Source organism: Berghia stephanieae, chromosome 10 (genome assembly GCF_034508935.2).
Source record: "Berghia stephanieae isolate SIO BIC M18660-M18661 chromosome 10, UCSD_Bste_1.3, whole genome shotgun sequence".
Classification (NCBI taxonomy): domain Eukaryota; kingdom Metazoa; phylum Mollusca; class Gastropoda; order Nudibranchia; family Aeolidiidae; genus Berghia; species Berghia stephanieae.
The window spans coordinates 3,187,494-3,208,351 of NC_088369.1; the positions used below are offsets into that span (position 1 = coordinate 3,187,494).

Below are 20,858 nucleotides of genomic sequence, written 5' to 3' on the forward strand. Positions count from 1 at the left end.
TTCTAGACAGCCATTTTAATGATTGCCTATTACTTAATTAATTCTGTCCATGAGATTATAAACGTTTAACGTTAAACATAATTCTGTGTGTTGGAACGTTATATCCGACAGGCGGATGTTGTGATTATTTTAACTAAACGCATAGCATCAATAGTCCTGATTCTTATGTAGATGTACCAATGGTGTGTTGGCGATGGTACTGATGATGCCGCTGTCACGGTGATGGTAATTACTATTTATTTGTAGTAGGTTGAGTTGGTGATTATTATATGTGGTGTTAGTCGTGTTTGAAACGATGAGGATGCTGAGTGGCGCTGCATTCTAAACCGCTTTGAGCACGTTTAGTGGATATTGTGCTTTTTCAATGTTCAAGTTAAGTTCAGTACAAATTTTTTTCAAAATAATATCTCGCGCATTTGGGTCTATCAATCGGATAAAATACAATATATCGTCATGCTTGGCAGGTCTGTATTATTGCATTTATCTTAAATTAAATTAAATTGAGCTTTATATAGCGCAATATCCACTAAATGTGCTCAAAGCGCTTTACAAGGGGTCCCTGGTCAACAGCAACATTTAACATGTAGGACGGGACATGCCGCCTGTTAGGCGATATTACAATTTTTCGGACAAAGACAACGCTGTTAACGGCCAGGTACTCATTTTACACCTGAGTACGGTGAGAGAATGTGAGTAAAGAGCCTTTTCCAAGGACTGAACTATGCGCCGAACGCGAGGCTCGAACCCAGGACCTTCCGATCCGAAAGCGAGTGTCATGCCACTAGACCACATAGCCGCACATCTTACGTAGCTCCTCATACAATCTTCTAGTGAATTACCACTTTGGTTTATGATAAGCTATCTTACAAATTCACAGTGTATATATATAAACCATCTTTAATGTGAAGTACGAATTGGGAACATAGCATTATTTGTCCTTACGTGCGGCAATGACGGCTGGTGACATAAAGGGCCAGCGTGGCTCAATGGTATACAGTCTTTGCCGAAAGGTACCGAGTTGAATAATCGTCGCTGCGTTGTGTGGCCTTTAGCAAGTCACTCACTTTGAGGCGCTGCTCTGCGGCTGACGCTTGGGTTATTCCAGTCTTCCCTCGGAATATGCGCTAAAAGACAAATTTCCCCTTGGGGAGGAATAAAGGGAATTTTATTTTATTTTTATTTATTTATTTATATTCGTTAGTGTGTGAGTGTGTGTTGAAAAAAAAAGAAGAAGAAGAAGAGAGAGAGAGATGGGTGGGGGGGGGGGGGGGGGGGATATTAATATTTTCCTCCTCACGATGCAAAAGATTCATCAGTCACGAGCATAGTGATGAATGAATGAAGGATAATGTAGGAAGGTGCACTCTCCGACGATGCAGGCCTGTAGGTTATGCGGTCAAGGGTGAAAATATTGCTTACATAAACAGCGGCCCTTTTCTATCTTTTCTTTTTCTCTCTCTTTTTTAATTTTTTTTTTTTTGCCTACCTCATGCCAACCATATGCATATACAGTAAATCTTGCGATACCGGCACTCTTTTGGGGTGCTGGAAAAGTTGGCAGTATAGCAATCAATTTCATTATATAGAAGTTAGGTAAAAAAAAAAAAACAAACAACTTAAGTTAATAAATAAGGTTGAAGATATTGATGGGATCGGTTTAATAGGTACTGCGAGTACGAATATGCACGCCGTAATAACGCGAATTTGTGCGATGTTTTGTAGAGAAGATCAAAAGTTAAAAAGTGCTAAAACTACCATATATCTATGCCAGCAAGCAAGCAATTTTCCTAGACGACAGGGCCGCTTGATAAAAATCTCTCTTTTTAAATTTTAAATTGCATATGGTGAGCCACATCAACAGAAGGAACGGCGAGAGATTTTCACTGCTGAGTGGATTTAAAAGAGTTAGCTACAAAAGTGCCCTCTGATAGGTACATACAGACTGATAAAAAAAAGGAAGCTACTTAGTAAAACTTAGTAGAGAGGTGGGCCGGTGTTACCAATACTTAGCTTCTATACCAGGATAAATCATTCGTTTGGACCGAAAAATAAATAAAAAACTTACCGCTTACCGTCAAAAGCAGTTTAGATTTGAAGATGCATTTGTTTTCTATCAAAAAACATTCGGTAATGGACAATCCTTGATGAATTTCAAAAGTTGTGTTGAAATTATATCCTAATTGTTTTCATGATTAATTCCTCGCGAAATCGTGTGGGTATCGTTTCTGTTATCAAGGTACCGCCTAGCCAGGCAGGGTTGCCAGATCATTTTTGAGTAAGAGACCAAACTAGCTATAGCAAGAGGCCAGATTCCTCGGCAGGAGCCCAAATACCACCAAACCCACCTTAGCCTCGCGAAAACTCTTTAGATTTGTTAAACAATTTAGATAGGATAAGGAAAATTCGTATATATAGAAGCATTAGCAAATGCAATCTGTGGCGTTAGCACGTGTTGCATTTAGAATATTTAGATTGCCAAATAAAATAAGTTTTACCGGTACCAGAGTAAAACGATATAACGGGGAAAGTCAGAGGAAGCCAAAAAGTTGGTTACAGGAGGCCAAGTGGCCAAACCAAATTTTGGGAGGCCAAATGGCTTGGGAAAAGGCCAAATTTCTCAAATTTGGCCACCAGGAGGCCAAACTAGCAACCCTGGCCCCAGGTTTTTAAAAAAGTTTATTGGGAAAAAGATACGGAACAAAGTGTCCATAGATAGGTATGCAATTTGGTGCATTAGTGCAGTAAAAAGGCCTTTTTTTCTTTTATTCAATAAACTTGACTGCTGGTGGACCCTAGGCCTCTCTACAAGTCCAAGAAATAATACTCACTTTTTCTCTGCTCCAACGAAAATATCTACCCCCTACCGGTCTAATTATTTGTAGCAGACGACAAATTTCTCAAAACGGTCACGTGACACTGTAAAAACAACACAGGAAGTCCATGAAAGCTTATTTACGGCATTTCCTTTGAACCGTGTAAACAACAAAATTTCGTTTTCATTCGACTCAACGGGTCAGATTGGCCGGTATTTTTTAACGAACTAAAGTTCTGAAAAATCAAAATGTTTCTTAGAAAGGTGAAAGATGCTAGTTTTTGAAACAGAGGTAGGTTTTTAAAAAAAAATCTTTATATTTTACGTGAATGCATGCTCAAGGCGAGTTGGACGTGCAGCGGAGGTTGGTAGGCCAAAGGCCCACCTCTCTAGCCTACTATTTTCACCGTGCTGTACCGTGACAATACAATTTACAATAATATGATTAGTAGATAGTTAGTAGGGGGCGTCATTGGACACCCGAGTTTCGGGTGTATTTTGTCACAGGATTATTCGACACCCGAGTTTTGGGTGTATTTTGTCACAGGAGAATTCGACACCCGGATTTGGGGTGTGGATTGTCAGCAAAGAATTCGGCATGCCAAGCAGGATAGAATTTTTTTTCGTAAAATATATTGTTGTTGTTTTCTTGGAGGGGGGGGGGGGGGGGCGTTGACAAAAATACTACAATTGTTCGTCTTTGCAAACACACAAACCATACTGCACGACCATCTCTCTCTCTCTCTCTCTCTCTCTCTCTCTCTCTCTCTCTCTCTCTCTCTCTCTCTCTCTCTTTCTTTCTTTCTTTCTTTCTATCACAAATACACACACACACACACACATACGCTTTCCCGTGCAAGAAAACACTGATCACACTAACCCCCTGCCGCTCTCTTCTGAACCAAGGATTACACACTTGAGACACATCAACACCCCCTCCCCACCCCATCCTGAGTATAGATAATATGCGCTTGGCTAAGAACCTCACAACATTGCCATCCGGAAGTATAACAGACCAACACACAAAACGATGTGTAACCTTGAACGTTTATAGATGGTGTGCGCTTGGCTAAGAAGCTCACAACATTACCATCCGGAAATATAACGGACCAACACACAAAACTATGTTCAAACTTAAACGATTGATTTGATTTCCCCGGTTTTGTACGGTCACACGCACTGCGCATGCGCGATTCGGGTGTCGAATTATCTGGTGACAAAATACACCTGAGTTTCGGGTGTCGAAAAGCACTCTGATAATACTATTATTTATAAAGTCAATAAAGTATAAGATATCTATAGTAGATAGATAGTGTGGTAGGCTATTTTCACCATACTGTGATAACTTGGAAGGTGATTGTCACCATACAGTGATAATATATCGGTAGGCTATTTTAACAAGCTAAGCTATGTTCCAATCAATGAAATGTCTTTACTTTAAATACAGATTTTATTTCATTTCATGAATTATATTTTTACAAGTTTTAACGACCATTGTCAATACCAATACCAGGTTTTAATATAAGGAGTGAAATAAAAAACGTAATTATAAAAGACATGAATTTTTAATCTGCTTTGTCCTTTATCACAAACTTTTTAAAGCTAGAAATTGTTGAAAAAGGAAGACTAAAGATCTGTAGTTGAATGTTTTCACCATTGTTGACATTCATAGCTGCTTTACGGAAGAAAAAAAACCAACTTCCGCCAAGTCATGAAATCCAGATTTCATCACAATGATTAAATAAATAAGTCCAGCTAAAAAAAAAAATTGCTTTGTCTTTTAAATTTAACCCCCCAAAAAATAAAATAAATTTAGGCAAGCAAAAAAATAAAAATAAAAATAAAATAAATGATTGCCCAAAGGAAGAGGATAACAAATACCTGAAATCTGAAAAAAAAAAAAAAGTCATGACAAGGAATTCGAACCACAAACTCTGTAATGACAAGCGAGTGTGCAGCCCATTGAGATAAAGGAACCCATGATAGTTGGACGTAAAATTTTATTTATAAAAATATCTGAGTGGGTAGTAGTTATTGTAGTAGTTGTAAGGACTCAGTGGAATTTATGGTGAAAATAGCCTCCTTTACTATCTAGCCTATCATTATTATAAAGAAAGCGCTTTTCAATACGATCCTAATGGTACTAAGATTTTGAAAATCAGATAAGGAGATGAAAAGTTATGTTAGTTTAAAAGCCGAAAAATGTACTCCTATTTGCCCTTGTCATTTACTGATGGACCTGAACTGAAATTGTTGCCTTTCCAGTAGTGACCACCATTTGGATTTCAAAACTGACCTAAAATTAAAATGGCCGCTGACATTTGAGTTAGGATTTTTCTGGAATGAGTTCAGAAATGCGGGAAATGCTGCTCATCAATTAAGGCCCTATCTCCACTGAGTAAATTTCTTTTTGAATTTTGAAGATTAATTCGTAAACACCATCAAGCTCTGTAGTAGTTGTAAGTTTACGATGATAAACATTCATAAGTAAAAATGTTATGCAACTGTAAAGGTGTCATTTATTTGGATGGCCTGCAAAGAGGGGAGGGGGGAGGAAATTGCCGAAAATATGGGATGCTTTTTTTACCTTTTTTAGATTAAAAATTTTTTTTAATGGGTGTATTTCGCATGTTAAGTGGAATTTGAAAATGATACTTGGCAAATTTATGGCATATTTATCAGAGAATGTGCATAGACACATCAGAACAGTTCAAACTTGTATAGTTTTAGAACTGTATTGCTATGGTCAACCATAACTGTTTTTAAAATTCATTCAAATTTATCTTCTTCTTCTTCTTCTTCTTCTTCTTCTTCTTCTTCTTCTTCTTCTTCTTCTTCTTCTTCTTCTTCTTCTTCTTCTCCTTCTTCTTCTTCTTCTTCTTCTTCTTCTTCTCTTCTTCTTCTTCTCTTCTTCTTCTTCTTTCTTCTTCTTCTTCTTCTTCTTCTTCTTCTTCTTCTTCTTCTTCTTCTTCTTCTTCTTCTTCTTCTTCTTCTTCTTCTATTTCTTCTTCTTCTTCTTCTTCTTCTTCTTCTTCTTCTTCTTCTTCTTCTTCTTCTTCTTCTTCTTCTTCATTTGCAAAGTGTAATTTTGTGAAAACAAACCATACAAATGATATGAACGTTGGCAACTCAGTTACTCTCATCCCGATCATTGTCAATCTTGTATATTAAAACTGGCACTCATTGTCATCTTTTCCATTATCTCAACATTTCTTGTGGTGCTGTGTTTTTTATTTTCAGTGTCCCTCCTTACATCCTGTAGAGAGAAGTAAAGATGGAAGGGTCTTCTGAAATTGAAATGGAAAAAGCTGTGAAGTTTTCACATAAAGATTTCAGACATTTGAATGTCAGATTGGAAGCTATAAAGACGGAGAATTCCTTCCCATCATTTACTACCCCTGAAGATCTAGTGGAAGCTGAAACAACAGCAGAGACCTCATGCCAGTCTTCTAATGTCAGTGTTAAACTTGAATTGATAGAGATGGAAAATATACCAGAGTCTCATCCAAAGTCCATGCATGTCAATGTTAAATTTGACGATGAAGATATCAAGGCAGAGAACTCATCCCATACAAGTGATGTCAATGTTAAACCTGAAGATGAGAACATCAAGGCAGAGAACTCTTTCTCCACTTGTTCACAATTCATTGATGTCAATGTTAAACCTGAAGATGAGAACATCAAGGCAGAGAACTCTTTCTCCACTTGTTCACAATTCATTGATGTCAATGTTAAATCTGAAGATGAAGACATCAAGGCAGAGAACTCTTTCTACACTTGTTCACAATTCATTGATGTCAATGTTAAATCTGAAGATGAAGACATCAAGGCAGAGAACTCTTTCTACACTTGTTCACAATTCACTGATGTCAGTGTTAAACTTGAAGATGAAAATTCACAGAGCATTGACATTAGGGATAAAGTTAAACTTGAAGACATTAAAACAGAGCTTTCATCTGTGACGTCATCACTTGGGACACAATGTCAGGTGAGATGATATTCTTTTCTATTTTCGTGTGGTCTCTGAACATGATGATGATGATGTAACAGTGGCAAAGACGACAATAATAATGATGATGATTTTGAAGATAATGATGATTATTAAGTAAATATAACAGATTTTAAAAACCATTCATTATCTTAGAAGAATACAGGAGTCTCCAAAACACTTTGTGACTTTTTCTTGTCCTGGTCTGTCTGACCAATTGAGCACTAGTTTTGAAAATATGAAATGGAGGAATTGAGTTAACACAGACAAGTTGTCTTGATTTTGTTTAGTAACATGTTTTGTAGTGCCAGTGGTTGTCCAACCTTGTTATAAAATCTGTAGCTTTATTGTATCTTTTCATTCTCTTCCTTTTTTTCCTCTCAGGAACTCTGCATTGTCAACAAAGGTGATCCGAGTTATAAACCAATTAGTGATGAGCCTGTTCCTTCCAGTGGTTTGGGTTCAGAGATCACGTCTTTGGTTTTGGAGAATACACAAGGTAATTTTGTAATATTGCAAATGACTTTTGAATATTTGTCCATTTTGAGATGGGTTTTTTCTTCTCTGATGTACTGGACGCAGTTTTCTCATTTTAACTTCTGCCAACAGTTTTCTGGACCTTTGGTCTGCATCAATAAGAACCAGAATTATTACTTATTTTGTTGGTTTCATCTACTAGTTTCTGCAGGTCTTCTTCGTTTGTTGCTAGTAGTATTGTATCGTCTGCATATCTCAAGTTATTGATGTTTCTTCCATTCACAACTACGCCGTGCATCATCTCTGTTTCTCTGAATATAAATTCTGTATATAAGTTGAAAAGGCACGGCGAGAGGACACAACCTTGTCGGACACCCCGCTTGATTTCCACTGGGTCAGATAATATATTCCCGCTTCTTATTTTGGTATTTTGTGTCCAGTACAGATTTGCTATAATGGCACTTTCATTTTCATCTATATCTATTTTTCTTAAAGTGTTAATCAGCTTTTTGTGGTTTACAGTATTCAAATGTCTTGGAATAATCAATATAATATGCCTACACATCTTGGAAACGCCAAAATGTTGGTCTCATGTTCTTTATTTATTTTCTTCTTCTTCTTCTTCTTCTTCTTCTTCTTCTTCTTCTTCTTCTTCTTCTTCTTCTTCTTCTTCTTCTTCTTCTTCTTCTTCTTCTTCTTCTTCTTCTTCTTCTTCTCTTCTTTTTCTTCTTCTTTCTTCTTCTTCTTCTTCTTCTTCTTCTTCTTCTTCTTTTCTTCTTCTCTTCTTCTTCTTCTTTCTTCTTTTCTTCTTCTTCTTCTTTCTTCTTCTTCTTCTTCTTCTTCTTCTTCTTCTTCTTCTTCTCTTCTTCTTCTTCTTCTTCTTCTTCTTCTTCTTCTTCTTCTTCTTCTTCTTCTTCTTCTTCTTCTTCTTCTTTTTCTTCTTCTTCTTCTTCTTCTTCTTCTTCTTCTTCTTCTTCTTCTTCTTCTTCTTCTTCTTCTTCTCTTTATTCTTCTTGTTATTAATATTTTTATCATTATTCCAACAGAATCACAAAATTTGAATGTGGAGAACGAGACTCAGCAACAATCGAGTTTTAGGATTCAAGTATGGGACGTTCTTGAGAAAAGTGAGTTGATTTTAACAGTTAACAGCAAAGAAAAATTACAGAGGAGAGATGGAAATATTTCTTTTTTTTAATTGATATATCATTCTTATTATTTTCCATAATGATCTGATTTTTTAATTTTCAGCAAATAATTTGGAAGTGCAACATGATTATACAGTTTTTGGAAAGTTAATTGGAACACCTGCTTAATTGGCAAGATCTGACTGTGACAGGATTTTTTCTATATAATTTCTACTGGTTAAATAGAACAATTTCAGAGCATGTTCAAAAATACCTTTAGAAATATTATATATAGATATTAGATATACTAATCACCATCAAAAATGTCTCCAGTAAGAGGAATAAGAATGTTTTTATCTCATGGTTCTAAAAGAACACTTAGGTTACAATTAAATGCCATTGAGTCACTTACAATAGTTACCACGAGAGACAATTTATAAATATTTAAAATTGATTTTTCTTACTCTATTCATAATAGTCATGGAAAACAATTTTAAAATTTTGGAAGTCCTTACATAAAGTAGAAAATGAGAGCAAATTCATTTTTCAAGAGATTAGAATTTTTTTTTGCTTGCCAATTAATGTAAAAAAATGTTCCTACTTTGACGTCATGTAACTACACACCAAAAAGATTTATCACTCTTTTGAAACACATTTTTAAAGCACAGTGACTATTTAAATAAAAGACAAGATCTGAACCAGACACAATTTTTTCCTAAATCTCCAGTTTGTTGAAATTCCCACAAAACACTCACGAAAGTAAATGTTTTGGCCTCCAGTATGACGAAATACCATATTCCATATACTAAATTAACATAATAGTCATACAAAGTGACGTGTATTTCACATCAACGGGGAGAGAGTACTCCAGGGAAGAGGTCCAATTTTTTTCAGACATTTTCTTCAAATGGTCTTTGCAAAATGAAAGAGTGAACATCAGTATAAATGTAATGTTGCATGTTGGCTGAAAAATAGCTATAATTACGAGCAAAATTTATAAAAGATTAAATATCTCTCAAAATTATGCAGATAGAAGAAAAATATCTTCTGAATTAAAAAATCATCTTAATTTTTTGATAAAGTCAATATTTCCTTCTCAAAATTCAACATGAAATCCTGAATGATAAGCACAATGTTCGAACCAACAGCATAAGATAATAAATCAACCTCTTGAGAAACTCATATCATTCCAAGACATCATGTTTTTACTTCTGTAACGTCTGTTTTCATTTCCATGCTGCTTTATGGACTTGTCTGGGAGTTATATTGCTTGGTTTTTATTTGGCCCTCTCTGGAATCCTTAACCGAAAGGGTGCAGTAAAATGTATTATTTATTTTCAGGATGATGATTTTTCCACTGTAAACCGTCTCTTTGTATGTTATTGGGGGTACCGATCACGGCAACTAGTCCTCCTCTTTACTCCATAACACTTAGATTTCCTTTGATATGACCACGCCAGCACCGTGCATCCACCATTCCATCTGTTCATGGTCAATTAACCTTACCGTGCACATGGTCCATACAGATGGTCAAGGGAGGTTACTCTCCCTGTTCTAGTCTGTGTTCCTCTTATACCAGGTTTCAAAATCAGTTATAATTCAAATTTGAACGAATGAACAATATTTAATTTCCCATCAGTATACAGAATAATGTTTAAGCTATTTCTTGATATCTTTTTCATTTCTCTCAGTTAAATGACTAGGATGCTGTGATCTGTCAGATTCAGAAGAGTATTTCTTGAGTGAATTTTTTATGTGACTTACGTCATTGCGTTTTAATTAAATTGTGCACTTTGAAATGCAATTTAATCATTCTCTTTAGAAAGATGAAAGTTTCCTCTCTAATTTACACATAAATTTGAAATGACTAATAATCACATTTCCCTAAAAAAAATGTTTTCTTCTTTCATAATATAATCAATACGTCTCTCTTAGCAATATATTTTAGGATTATAATTATTTATTCACATTCTGTTTTGTTTTTTTGGGTTTTTTTTTTTGTTTATTTACTTTGTCATTGTGTTGTGCTTATTTTGTTGTTTATCTTTATTTATTTACTTATTTAATTTGCTTTTTTTTTAAAGGACCACATATTTTAGGATGATGGAACATTCAGAAATAGACCATAATGATAAACTTAATAAGCTGTGCAGATTGTGCTCTGGCACACGGAAAACCCATGACTTCTGATGATATTAAAGAGGCGGAGGGGGCAGTGGTGGCATACATGCACAGTTACAGACACATATCCCGTACACATTCACCCCCAAACACCACATACTAGAGTCACATTGCATTCCATGGATTGATAGGCATAGTTTTTGAATAGGCTTTCATGGGGAGCAGGGGGGGGGGGGGGGGAGTTGCATTCCACTATTGCAAAGATAGAAAAACGGTCATCATGTTTAAGGTCAGAGAGTAGGAAACTTTCTTGCATCATGGTAACGTCTTTATTACAAACAGATCCAGAGCCAAAGTTTTGCAATCTAAGTAAAAGAAATCCTTCCATAACCATTTCCTCCTCACACAGAAATCTGATGTTGCTATGCCATTGTTAATAAACAGAACAATTTATATCAATTGTAGATTTGGACACTTACACAAAATTCCTAGATTTTATCTGTCATTCTTCTGTCCAGTACTGAATTTATCAAGACCACATATCTGGTTTTTCTCTCACCAACTCAAGTATTCTTGATAAACATCTATGACAACCGTCAAACTCACTCAATGCACAGACAACATAAACACACAATATTAATAATATACTACCATATATCCATATACACAACTATTACAAGGTTATCTTAGAGCAAACCACCAAAACTGTCAAGTATTTCTTCATGTTATAAGACTAGGACAGCTAGCTTGGAAAAAGTGATACTGGCATGGACAGCTGTGATTGTTTTATTTGGCTTGCAGGCTGCAAAAGGGTTGGTTGACTATATACTTTATCTATCTGTCTACAGTCATATCAAAATTCAAGTGAATGTTAGGTGAATTAACTGGACTATGAATTTTTTTGTCAAACAATTTATAATTAGTACAATTTACAATATATCCCATTTTTAAGAAGTGAAAATATGATGTTATCTTGCCTCTAGAAGTATGAAAATTGTTGTGTGCCTAGTCAATCTTATTGTCAATATATTTTCGATGATAAATATGTAAAATTCGTCTCATATATATAATTATTGCATGGTTTTTGATGACAAAAATGCAATCATCATACAACAGAAATAAGTTGTTATCCAGGTAAAATTTTGGCATTTTGGCTGCTCTGATAATCATTGACCATGACGTGACCCGAAGAGGCGCGTGCAAGCAACTCTGCTGTAGGTATACTAAGTTATCAGGCTTAGTTGCCGTGTGCGATGTATCCTTTGGCATCGGAGTGCTTCCCTCTTATATGGGATCATGCGCTTGTGCCCAGCAAGTGCGTCTTTTGTGACCTCAACCTCCTACCACCCCAAAGTCTTTTACTTAAGGTCCATGACACGTGACTGTATCATAATTTCTTATTTATTTTGTTTTAAACTGTCTAAAACATAAATTATGAAGGTCCTTTAATAAAATATTCATGTGAACTATATTCTTTTTATCAATAATTTGAGATCTCATTCTCACGGCAATTTGTGTGCTGTTACAAACTACAATGGGGTGTAACAAATCCGATAACACTCAAAGCTGAAAACAAGGATTTTGTGGGCTTTTTAAAAATGTGATACCTCTGCTGTTATAAACAACCCTCATTAAAACAAATTGGTAGAAATAGGGATAAGATGTTTGTCTTTTAGACAGACTCAGTTCAAATTTGATATCAATAATATGTCAAGGATTTTTCGCTGCTATAAAGTTTTAAAACAGCTTTTTTCTACCTTTAATGCCCATTTTTTAATTTTTGAAGTGGTATAAAGCTGAAACCTTCCTCCTTAATACGATATCAAATTTAGATCTGTACGATTTTTGATGGCCGAGGTATTAATGCTTGAATGACCTGGTTTAAAATTTGTCCTTTTCTCAATGTGTGACACACAATATATAGGATTTTTTCTGCCACAAAAATGACGTCTATTGTGGTACCTAAACTCGTGTTTGAAAATATTTTAAAGTGACCTTTCTATGACGATTAAGTGTGGCTACAAAGACCCCCCTTGATTTCTTTGTATATTTATTTCAGCTGGCTATGCAAGTGTGGCTACAGAGTCGATTGTGACTCAATTGATAGAGATGTTGATGAATGACACACTGGAAACAGAGGAACAGCTAGCAGCTCTTCTGGGAGTCAAACCTGACACACAATGCAATGGTAAGGATTTCAAATTTACAATGATATTTATTTGACAATATAATCAATATATGTGTTAAATGTCAGAGATCAACTGACCATTTAACACTCATGACAACTGGATCAGCCAGTCATTGAGCTACGACTGGGTCATAAAATTACCTCGCTTCACTGCAGGAAAGGAAAAAAAATAATTTAATTTTAAACCTTTTTACCTTCCAGAAAGCATATTGTCAATCCATTGCTGTTGGCTCACCTGTTAGTTCTCCTGCAAGAGTGGTTTCCCTTTCATGATGTTGTTTCGTCCTGTTCTCAAGAGTTATCGTTCATGTTGCTATGTATGCCACATCTCCCCCCTTTTGGAGGTGTTGTTCCCTATTATCCTTCTCATAACTTCATAAAAAATCAGCCGATTTACTTCAAATAAAGATTGGAATGCTCTGGTGAGCATATTCTTTCAGAAAATGCGAAAAAACGCAAATCCAAAATTTTCACCTTCGGACTGATCATGTCATGCATTGACACATTTGTCATGCTCTTTCTTAAGTAGTGTTTTTATCTCCTTACGAAGAGCTCTAAAATTGTCCCAGTCCTTGTTTTTTTGTTGGACCGTTTTGCTAAGTTGAAACGACATTGCTTTTGTCGAATTAGACGTTTGGTGTTTCATGTCATCCAAGGCAAGTGTTTCTTCTACTTAAGATTTTGCTCGGGATGTGTTTATTGACTGATTCCATGATGGTTGTCTGGAAACTCTCCTAAATTTTATTTATATCATTTAAATTTGCTTGGTTTTCAAACGCTTCAAAGTTGTCTGTAAGGTCATTTGTTATCTCGTTCATGTTTCCTTTTGAGTATACAAATACTTTTCTCGATGGTTTTAGTCTGATTTGTAGTTTAGCTTTAATTTCAAATTTTATTATTATTTTGATCACTCATTCCTGGAAGAACTTGTATGTTTTAGATGAGGTCAGGATTTGTGCTGAGGATGATGTCAAGTGTGTTTTCCCCACTTGTTGTTTCCAATACCGTTTGGGTTATGTTGAAGTCCATGACGAATTGAAGCATCTTTTCATATATATTGTTTGCCATATTGTGGATTTGGGTTGACGCTGCGGTATTCCCAGTTGATATCAGTGAGGTTGAAGTCTCCATCAAGTATTATATGTGGCAGAGTTTTCCCATTATTGTAGATTTTTGACAATGATTGTTGTTCCATTACAATTATTCCACTGGTTAGTTGTCTATAAAAGCCACCACAGAGGATTTCTCCTTCAGATAGTGAATTTTTTGTTCAGATAATTTCGCGATTAGTGTCTTCATTTCTCTTGACTGATGTTATAATACTTTCCACTTCTATTAAGACGCATCCTTCGCCGAGTGCACAGTCCTTCCAGTAAGGTGGTGGGCTGAGGTAGTTGTCATTAAATATAGATTTGCTGTTAGCATCTTTGCTTAAGTGTGTTCTATTGCTATTAGAACACTGGGACGATGGGTTTGTATTAGTTGTTCCAGTTTAAACTTTATATTTATGCTAATTAAACTACGACAACTCAGGTTTATGACCATGATTGTGTTTTTTGTATTTGTTCCTCCACTATTTCCACTTTGATCGCTAGGCTGATTTAAATTGTCTTTGTTTGTATTTAATTGTTGTGTGTTAATAGTAGTCGTCACTTCTGTAGGCTGGCACGATTATTTTAATTCATCATTAATTTTGGGTGTAAGAAAACAGCAACGCTTATTAGTGAGTCGTGGTCGATATTATTTGGGACAAGGTCTGTGACTGACGATGGTGAGTTAATTACTGTAAAAAGTGTGTGTTTATATGGAGTGTATGTGTATGTGCGTGTGTGAGTATTGTACAAGGGGGGGCGGGGGTGCAAAACATGTTTGATCAGTGTCCTAAGCAAATGTCGGGTCACTCTATATAATTCTAATGTGTTCCAGTATCATTGGGAGGCTAGCAAGGCAATGATGACCTGAGGATGTTACTGTTATATCAAACTCAAAAAGGTATTTTGGATATAGGGTGTGAGGAGAGGCATTGTGCGTGGAGATAAATGAGGAGTGATAACGATTAGATACAGATTCATAGGGAAAGAGTTCATGCACTGAGTGTGTCATCAACAATGCAACGTTGCTGGCTTTGTCTTCATACTATAGCCAATAAATTGAAATCTTTTTACACCTCTGAATGAGACAAGACGCACTAAACACTATACCCCTTTATAATGACACCTTACCAATTTTTTATTCATGTTCTTTGTAAAATACTCAACACAGAAAACTTGAAAATGCGAAAATCGCAAACAAATAGGCCCGCTTGCAACTTGTTTAAGATTTCTGTGCTGCACTATATTTGTTGTTTAGGCTTTTATTTTCAATCATTTTAATGAATGACCAAAATATTGAATTGTCTTTGTTTTAAATGTATACTATTTTGTGAGAGATAATTTTCATAAAAGTAATACTGTCTTTATTATAATTATCATCATCATCATCATCATCATCACCTTCATAATTGTTTTTTCATTGTCATCATAATTTTTAAAAATTTATTTATTTATTTATTTATTTATTTATTTATTCATTTATTCATTTATTTATTTTTGTAAGGCCTATTTTGTAGTATGAACAGTTGACTAAATATTATTGATCATGGTGCCAAATTATTTGACAATAGTTTGTGTAATGAAACTAATGAGAAAAACATATGAAGTTTATCTTTTGATTTGTACCCTCGAAATTTGATAAATCTCAACATTTGGATGTTCTCAATCATAATTAAGCTATAGTTTGTTTCTATTGTTGCTGAAGACATCTCAAAGTCGACAATCTATGTTAATTATGCCTACAATGCATTTCTACCATTGGGGATGATTTCTCACTTCCATAAATTCTATTGTTCTTGTTTCCTTGAAGTAAAGATTCTCTTATCAATTTTACAGATAACAACGATGTTGACTGCTGTGACCAGTCTTTGTACAATGGACTCCATGAAGACTTTCAAGTTGAAATTGATATAGATGAAACTACAGACAGTTGTATCGAATGGCACAATCCTGGCACTGATGTCCATACTAATCACCATGCATCTTTTAAACAAAAGATTTTTCCAAATCACAATGGACCAGAGGCTGATACTGTTAAAATAGATGAGAAATCTCATAATTCTTGTTACAAAAATGTTTCTACAAATTCTATCTTCAAGTCATCCATTGATGTTCAAAAAGAAGAAAAGGCCCGTGGGAATCCTAAAACCTTGTCTCATAAATGTCATATCTGTGGGAAAGTGTACAGTCGTAGATCATGCGTTGTATATCATACGAAAGTCCACACTGGAGAAAAACCATTCAAATGTCTGACCTGTGGAAAAGCATTTGTCAGCAATTATAGATTAAAACAACACATGAGAACTCATTCTGGTGAAAAACCATTCAAATGTCTGACCTGTGGAAAGACATATTCTCAGGCTTCAAATTTAAAAGTACACATGAGATATCATACAGGAGAAAGACCATTCAAATGTCTGACCTGTGGAAAGGCATTTACTCACGCTTCGAATTTTAAAGTCCACCTGAGATATCATAAAGGAGAAAGACCATTCAAATGTCTGACCTGTGGGAAGGCGTTTGTCATGAAACATGATTTACAAGTGCACACCAAGACTCATACGGGGGATAGACCATTCAAATGTCTGACCTGTGGAAAAGCATTTATCCGGAAACAGCATTTTCAAGGACACATCAGAACTCATATGAAGACAGACCATTCCAATGTCTGACCTGTGAAAAAGCATTTATCTGGAGACAAGAATTGCAATTACACGCCAGAACTCATATGGGAGAAAAACCATTCCAATGTCTGACCTGTGGAAAAACATTTACTCGGGCTTCATTTTTAAAAGTACACAATAAAACTCACTCGGGAGAAAGGCCATCCCAATGACCAACTTGTGGAAAGGCATTTGGACAGGTTCACATTTAAAACATCACATCAAGGCTCGTACAGGTTAATAAGTCGTTCTAATGTATGACCCTTAAAAAGGCAATTATCAAGAGCACTCAATTACAACCATACATCACTACACATACTGGAGAAAAAAACATTTAATTGTGTGAACTGTGTAAAAGTTTTACTCAGAGTGGACATTTAAAAGAACACATCAGAACTCATACAAGTGAAAAACCATTTATTATAATGTCTGACCTGTGGCAAGGCATTTACCACGAATGCGGAGTTACCACAGCACATCAGAACTCCCATGGGAGAGGAACCATTCAAGTGTCTGGCCTGAAGCAAAGCATTTACTCAAGTTGCAAGTTTAAAACAACACATACGGGTGAATTTACTCAGGTTGCAAGTTTGAATCAACACATACGGGTGAAAGACCATTTAAATGTCGTACTGTACCCATGGAAAGACATTTACTCAAAGTACAAATTTAAAAAGACTCATCTGAACTCATACAGGAAAAAAAAACAACATTTTAATGCCTGACCTGTGTGGAAGGGATTTACCGGCAAAATAGTTTTCCAAAGACATATCAGATCTCATATGGGTGAAAAACCTTTCAAATATCTGACCTGTGGAAAGGCCTTTATCAAGAACAAAGAATTTTGACACATTTGAACTCATCCAGGGGAAAAACTAGGCATTTACCAGCAAAATATACAGAAAAAGACACATCAGGAATATATGGGTGAAAAACCTTTCAAATGTCTGACCTGTGGAAAGGCATTTATCAAGAGTATAGATTTACAATGACATAACACTACAAATTGGGATAAAAAAAATAATTTAATTATCTGACTTGTGGAAAGGCATTTATCAGGAATACCACATCAGGACTCGTATTAGTGAAAAATCATCTGTTTCTGAGTTATAGAAAGGAATTAATCGGCAATATAACAGAATTACATCAACCCATCAGGACTTGTAGTAGTGAATAGCCATTTCGGTGTCTGGCCTGTGGCATATATATAATAATATGTCTTTGTATAAGCGCTTCCGAACACTTTTGGTGGAAAGGGGCGCTATAAAAATTGCGCATTATTATTATTATTATTATTATTATTATTATTTATTATATATTATTATTATTATTATTATTATTTATATTATTATTATTGTTGTTGTTGTTGTTGTTTTTATTATTGTTATTATTTGATCTATATTATTCATTGTACATCTTTCAATGTTTGTCTATCCAAATGTTACATAAATGCCACCATGAGACTCATAACTTGAAAGCTTTGTTGTTTTTGTGTTTTTATGATACAATATTTTTATATTCACCGGGTATTCAAAGGTCACTTGGTCTAAATAACCCTTTACATGATAAGGTTATGATAAGATGATATATTATGTGATCCAGTCTATTTTGATTAGATCTAGATCTTTTCATGCCACATTTGTATACCGTCACACGAGTTGAAGGCTTAAAGTCTTATGGCAACTTTTGTCGTTTTTTGTGGCAACTTTTGGGCAAAAAGATGACAACAAATGCTGATGCTAATACCAATATGGCATACTGGAGCTGGGTGACCGAATTTTATGGTATCTATTTAATAAGTCTTTACCCCCTCCGCATGGGCATCAGATTTCAGCACGCTCGTATTATAGCTCACTTTTTGGCTTCTCCTATGAACGTGTTGGAATCCAGCGAGTACTGCATATCTTATCAATGGCTCATAAACTGACCTATCCAAGGACTGAAGACGATGTACACATGGGGAAGGAATGTCCGCATTGTTATCCCATGCTTTTTACCACAACAGAGAGCAGATGGGACTAGTGGTTGTCCAGGCCAGGAGAGATTGTTTCCCATGCTCAGTGGTGCACCGTGCATGAGTAGCAAAATGCTTCAGGCATTTAAAGTTCTCTTCTTGCATCCAGCCACTTTGGTTGCTCCAGCCTGAACTCCCAAGGGGAACACGTTCCATGAGAAAGTCCTCAAAATGAACGCAGAGGGAATATTTAAAAATTTGTTGAATCTTGGACCCCTGCTCCAGTCCTGACCAAAGGACAACCTATAAGTATAGAGTACTGGTATGACGAATTCCTTAGGCGGTGTGGATGAAGAACTCTTGAGCTTTGAGATTTTATATAGCGCAATATCCTCTAATCGTGCTCAAAGCGCATTACAAAGGGTCCCTGACCAACAGCAACATGTAACATGTAGAAAGAGACATGACGCCTGTTTAGGCGATATTACTATTTTTTCGGACAGAGACAATGTTGGTAAAGGCCAGGTACTCATTTTACACCTGAGTACGGTGAGAAAATGTGACTAAAGAGCCTTTTCCAAGGACTCAACTATGCGCCGAGCGAGGCTCGAACCCAGGACCTTCCAATCCGAAAGCGAGTGTCATACCACTAGACCACATAGCCGCAGAAGAAATCAAGGCTTGGGTGGGGTCCTTTGGCCTCCAATGGTTGTCTTCTATCACCTTATAATAATATCTGTTTTCCGAGTTGCTCAACTTGGAATGGGATTGCTTGGTTTTGTCTTGGCCCTTGCCGGAGTCCTTAGCTTGGAGGAGGGAAACAATCAAATGTTTAGTATTAGTTTTGGGAGATGATTTTTTTCCCTTGTAAATCATCTCTCTGCACTGTTATGTATTGTTATGTTGTCTTTTTCTATTCTGTGAACATTGAGTGTATTTATTTATCTTATGGCTTATGGGGATTATTATGTGCTGGTGTCTGGCAAAGACATGTAGTCATATAGGTGGTCTCAAACAGTTGCCTTTATCTTTCTTTTTCTTGGGTACCATTACCTTCAATTCTATATTATTATTTTTTTTCACTTTCCCATATTCTTCCTTTTGACTGGTCCTGAAATGACCTAAATGTGTCGCAAATACTAATACTGTAAAACCCTTAAAGACTAACTATAAACAAACAAGGACTCGAGGCTTCGGCAGAGGCCGGAGCTTCTCTAGTATGCTTAACTTTCCGTAGGCTGTTGGACGGAAGGGAGGATGCTGAAAAAAAAAAAAAAGAAAAAGTGAAAAAATATTTCTTTTTTAAATACCAATACCAGATTGGTATCCAACGTCAAATTTGCCATGAGTTTGATACCGAATGCAAGGTACTTTTGGGTTTAATTCATTTTTATGTATTTAATTATGATTTTATTTTATTTTATTTATTTATTTATTTATTTTTTTTTGTTAGAAAGAAATCCGTCAGCTGTAACTAGACTCTCACTACACACATGACCTCCCTCCTCCCACTCTCCTAACTCTGAAACAAGACAAAGATAAAACTGTCCTTGCGACAGACGTACACTGGCTGGTGGTCACAAATAAAGCGCATAGACACTTTCTTCTTTGTCTTGATATTTCAACACACCTTCAACCAAAGGAAATAAATGAAAGTAAGAGCAATGGCAGAGAATCTGGAATGACTGGGTATCCCCAAAGGATTGGAAAGAAGGTCATCTTGTTAAGCTTCAAAAGAAAGGGGACCTCAGTAATTGTAATAACTATAGAGGAATCACTCTTCTCTCTCGCCCAGGAAGGTTTTCAACTGTATCATTCCAGAAAGAATTAAGAACGCAATAGATGCTAAACTGCAGAACGGACAGACAAGTTTTGACAAAACATGTTCAACCACCGACCAGATTGACTCTCTGCGAGTCATCATAGTGGAACAGTCTATAGAATGGAACTCTCCTCTTGTCAACTTTCTGGATTACACAGTATTGGCAGAGCAATATTGTGGAAAATTCTGGCACATTATAGAATCCATGAGAAGTTGGTAAACCTCATCAAAGAACTGTATGAAGGAACACGTTGCAGGGTCGTACATGAAGATCAGCTTACTGACAGCATTGCAATTAAGACTGGTGTTAAGACCGTTTAGATTCTAAAAAGTCCGTGCTATAGCTGGTGAATTTTACCAAAGACAAAGAGAGGTAACCCTCCCCCCCCCCCCGCCAAAAAAACAAACAAAAAAAAACAAAAAAACCCAGGGCTTTTTAAAACTCGTTATAACCCGGTCCCTGTTATATCCGGACCTAGTATACATGGATTCCACTGTATGTCTTAACCTAGATAACTTCGGCTTTTTATGGCCACATCTCAGTCAATGGCAGTCAACAATCAGACGACAAACCGGGACTTTAGTTACGAACTCAGTCCATAAAAACTTATAACG

At 35.9% G+C, this 20,858-nt stretch overlaps 1 protein-coding gene across 1 annotated transcript in view; it reads left to right on the forward strand.

Annotated features, from left to right (window-relative positions):
• Window positions 1–20,858, forward strand: part of LOC144955977 (uncharacterized) — a 63,103-nt gene that overhangs the window by 16,145 nt on the left and 26,100 nt on the right. The window contains exons 2-9 of the mRNA XM_078886239.1: window positions 6,053–6,800; window positions 7,185–7,299; window positions 8,324–8,404; window positions 12,585–12,713; window positions 15,641–16,470; window positions 16,836–17,034; window positions 17,335–17,442; window positions 18,084–18,251. Of these exons, the coding sequence (XP_078742365.1) occupies window positions 6,087–6,800; window positions 7,185–7,299; window positions 8,324–8,404; window positions 12,585–12,713; window positions 15,641–16,470; window positions 16,836–17,034; window positions 17,335–17,442; window positions 18,084–18,251 (2,344 nt within the window). The 5' untranslated portion in view covers window positions 6,053–6,086. The remainder of the gene's footprint in view (window positions 1–6,052; window positions 6,801–7,184; window positions 7,300–8,323; window positions 8,405–12,584; window positions 12,714–15,640; window positions 16,471–16,835; window positions 17,035–17,334; window positions 17,443–18,083; window positions 18,252–20,858) is intronic.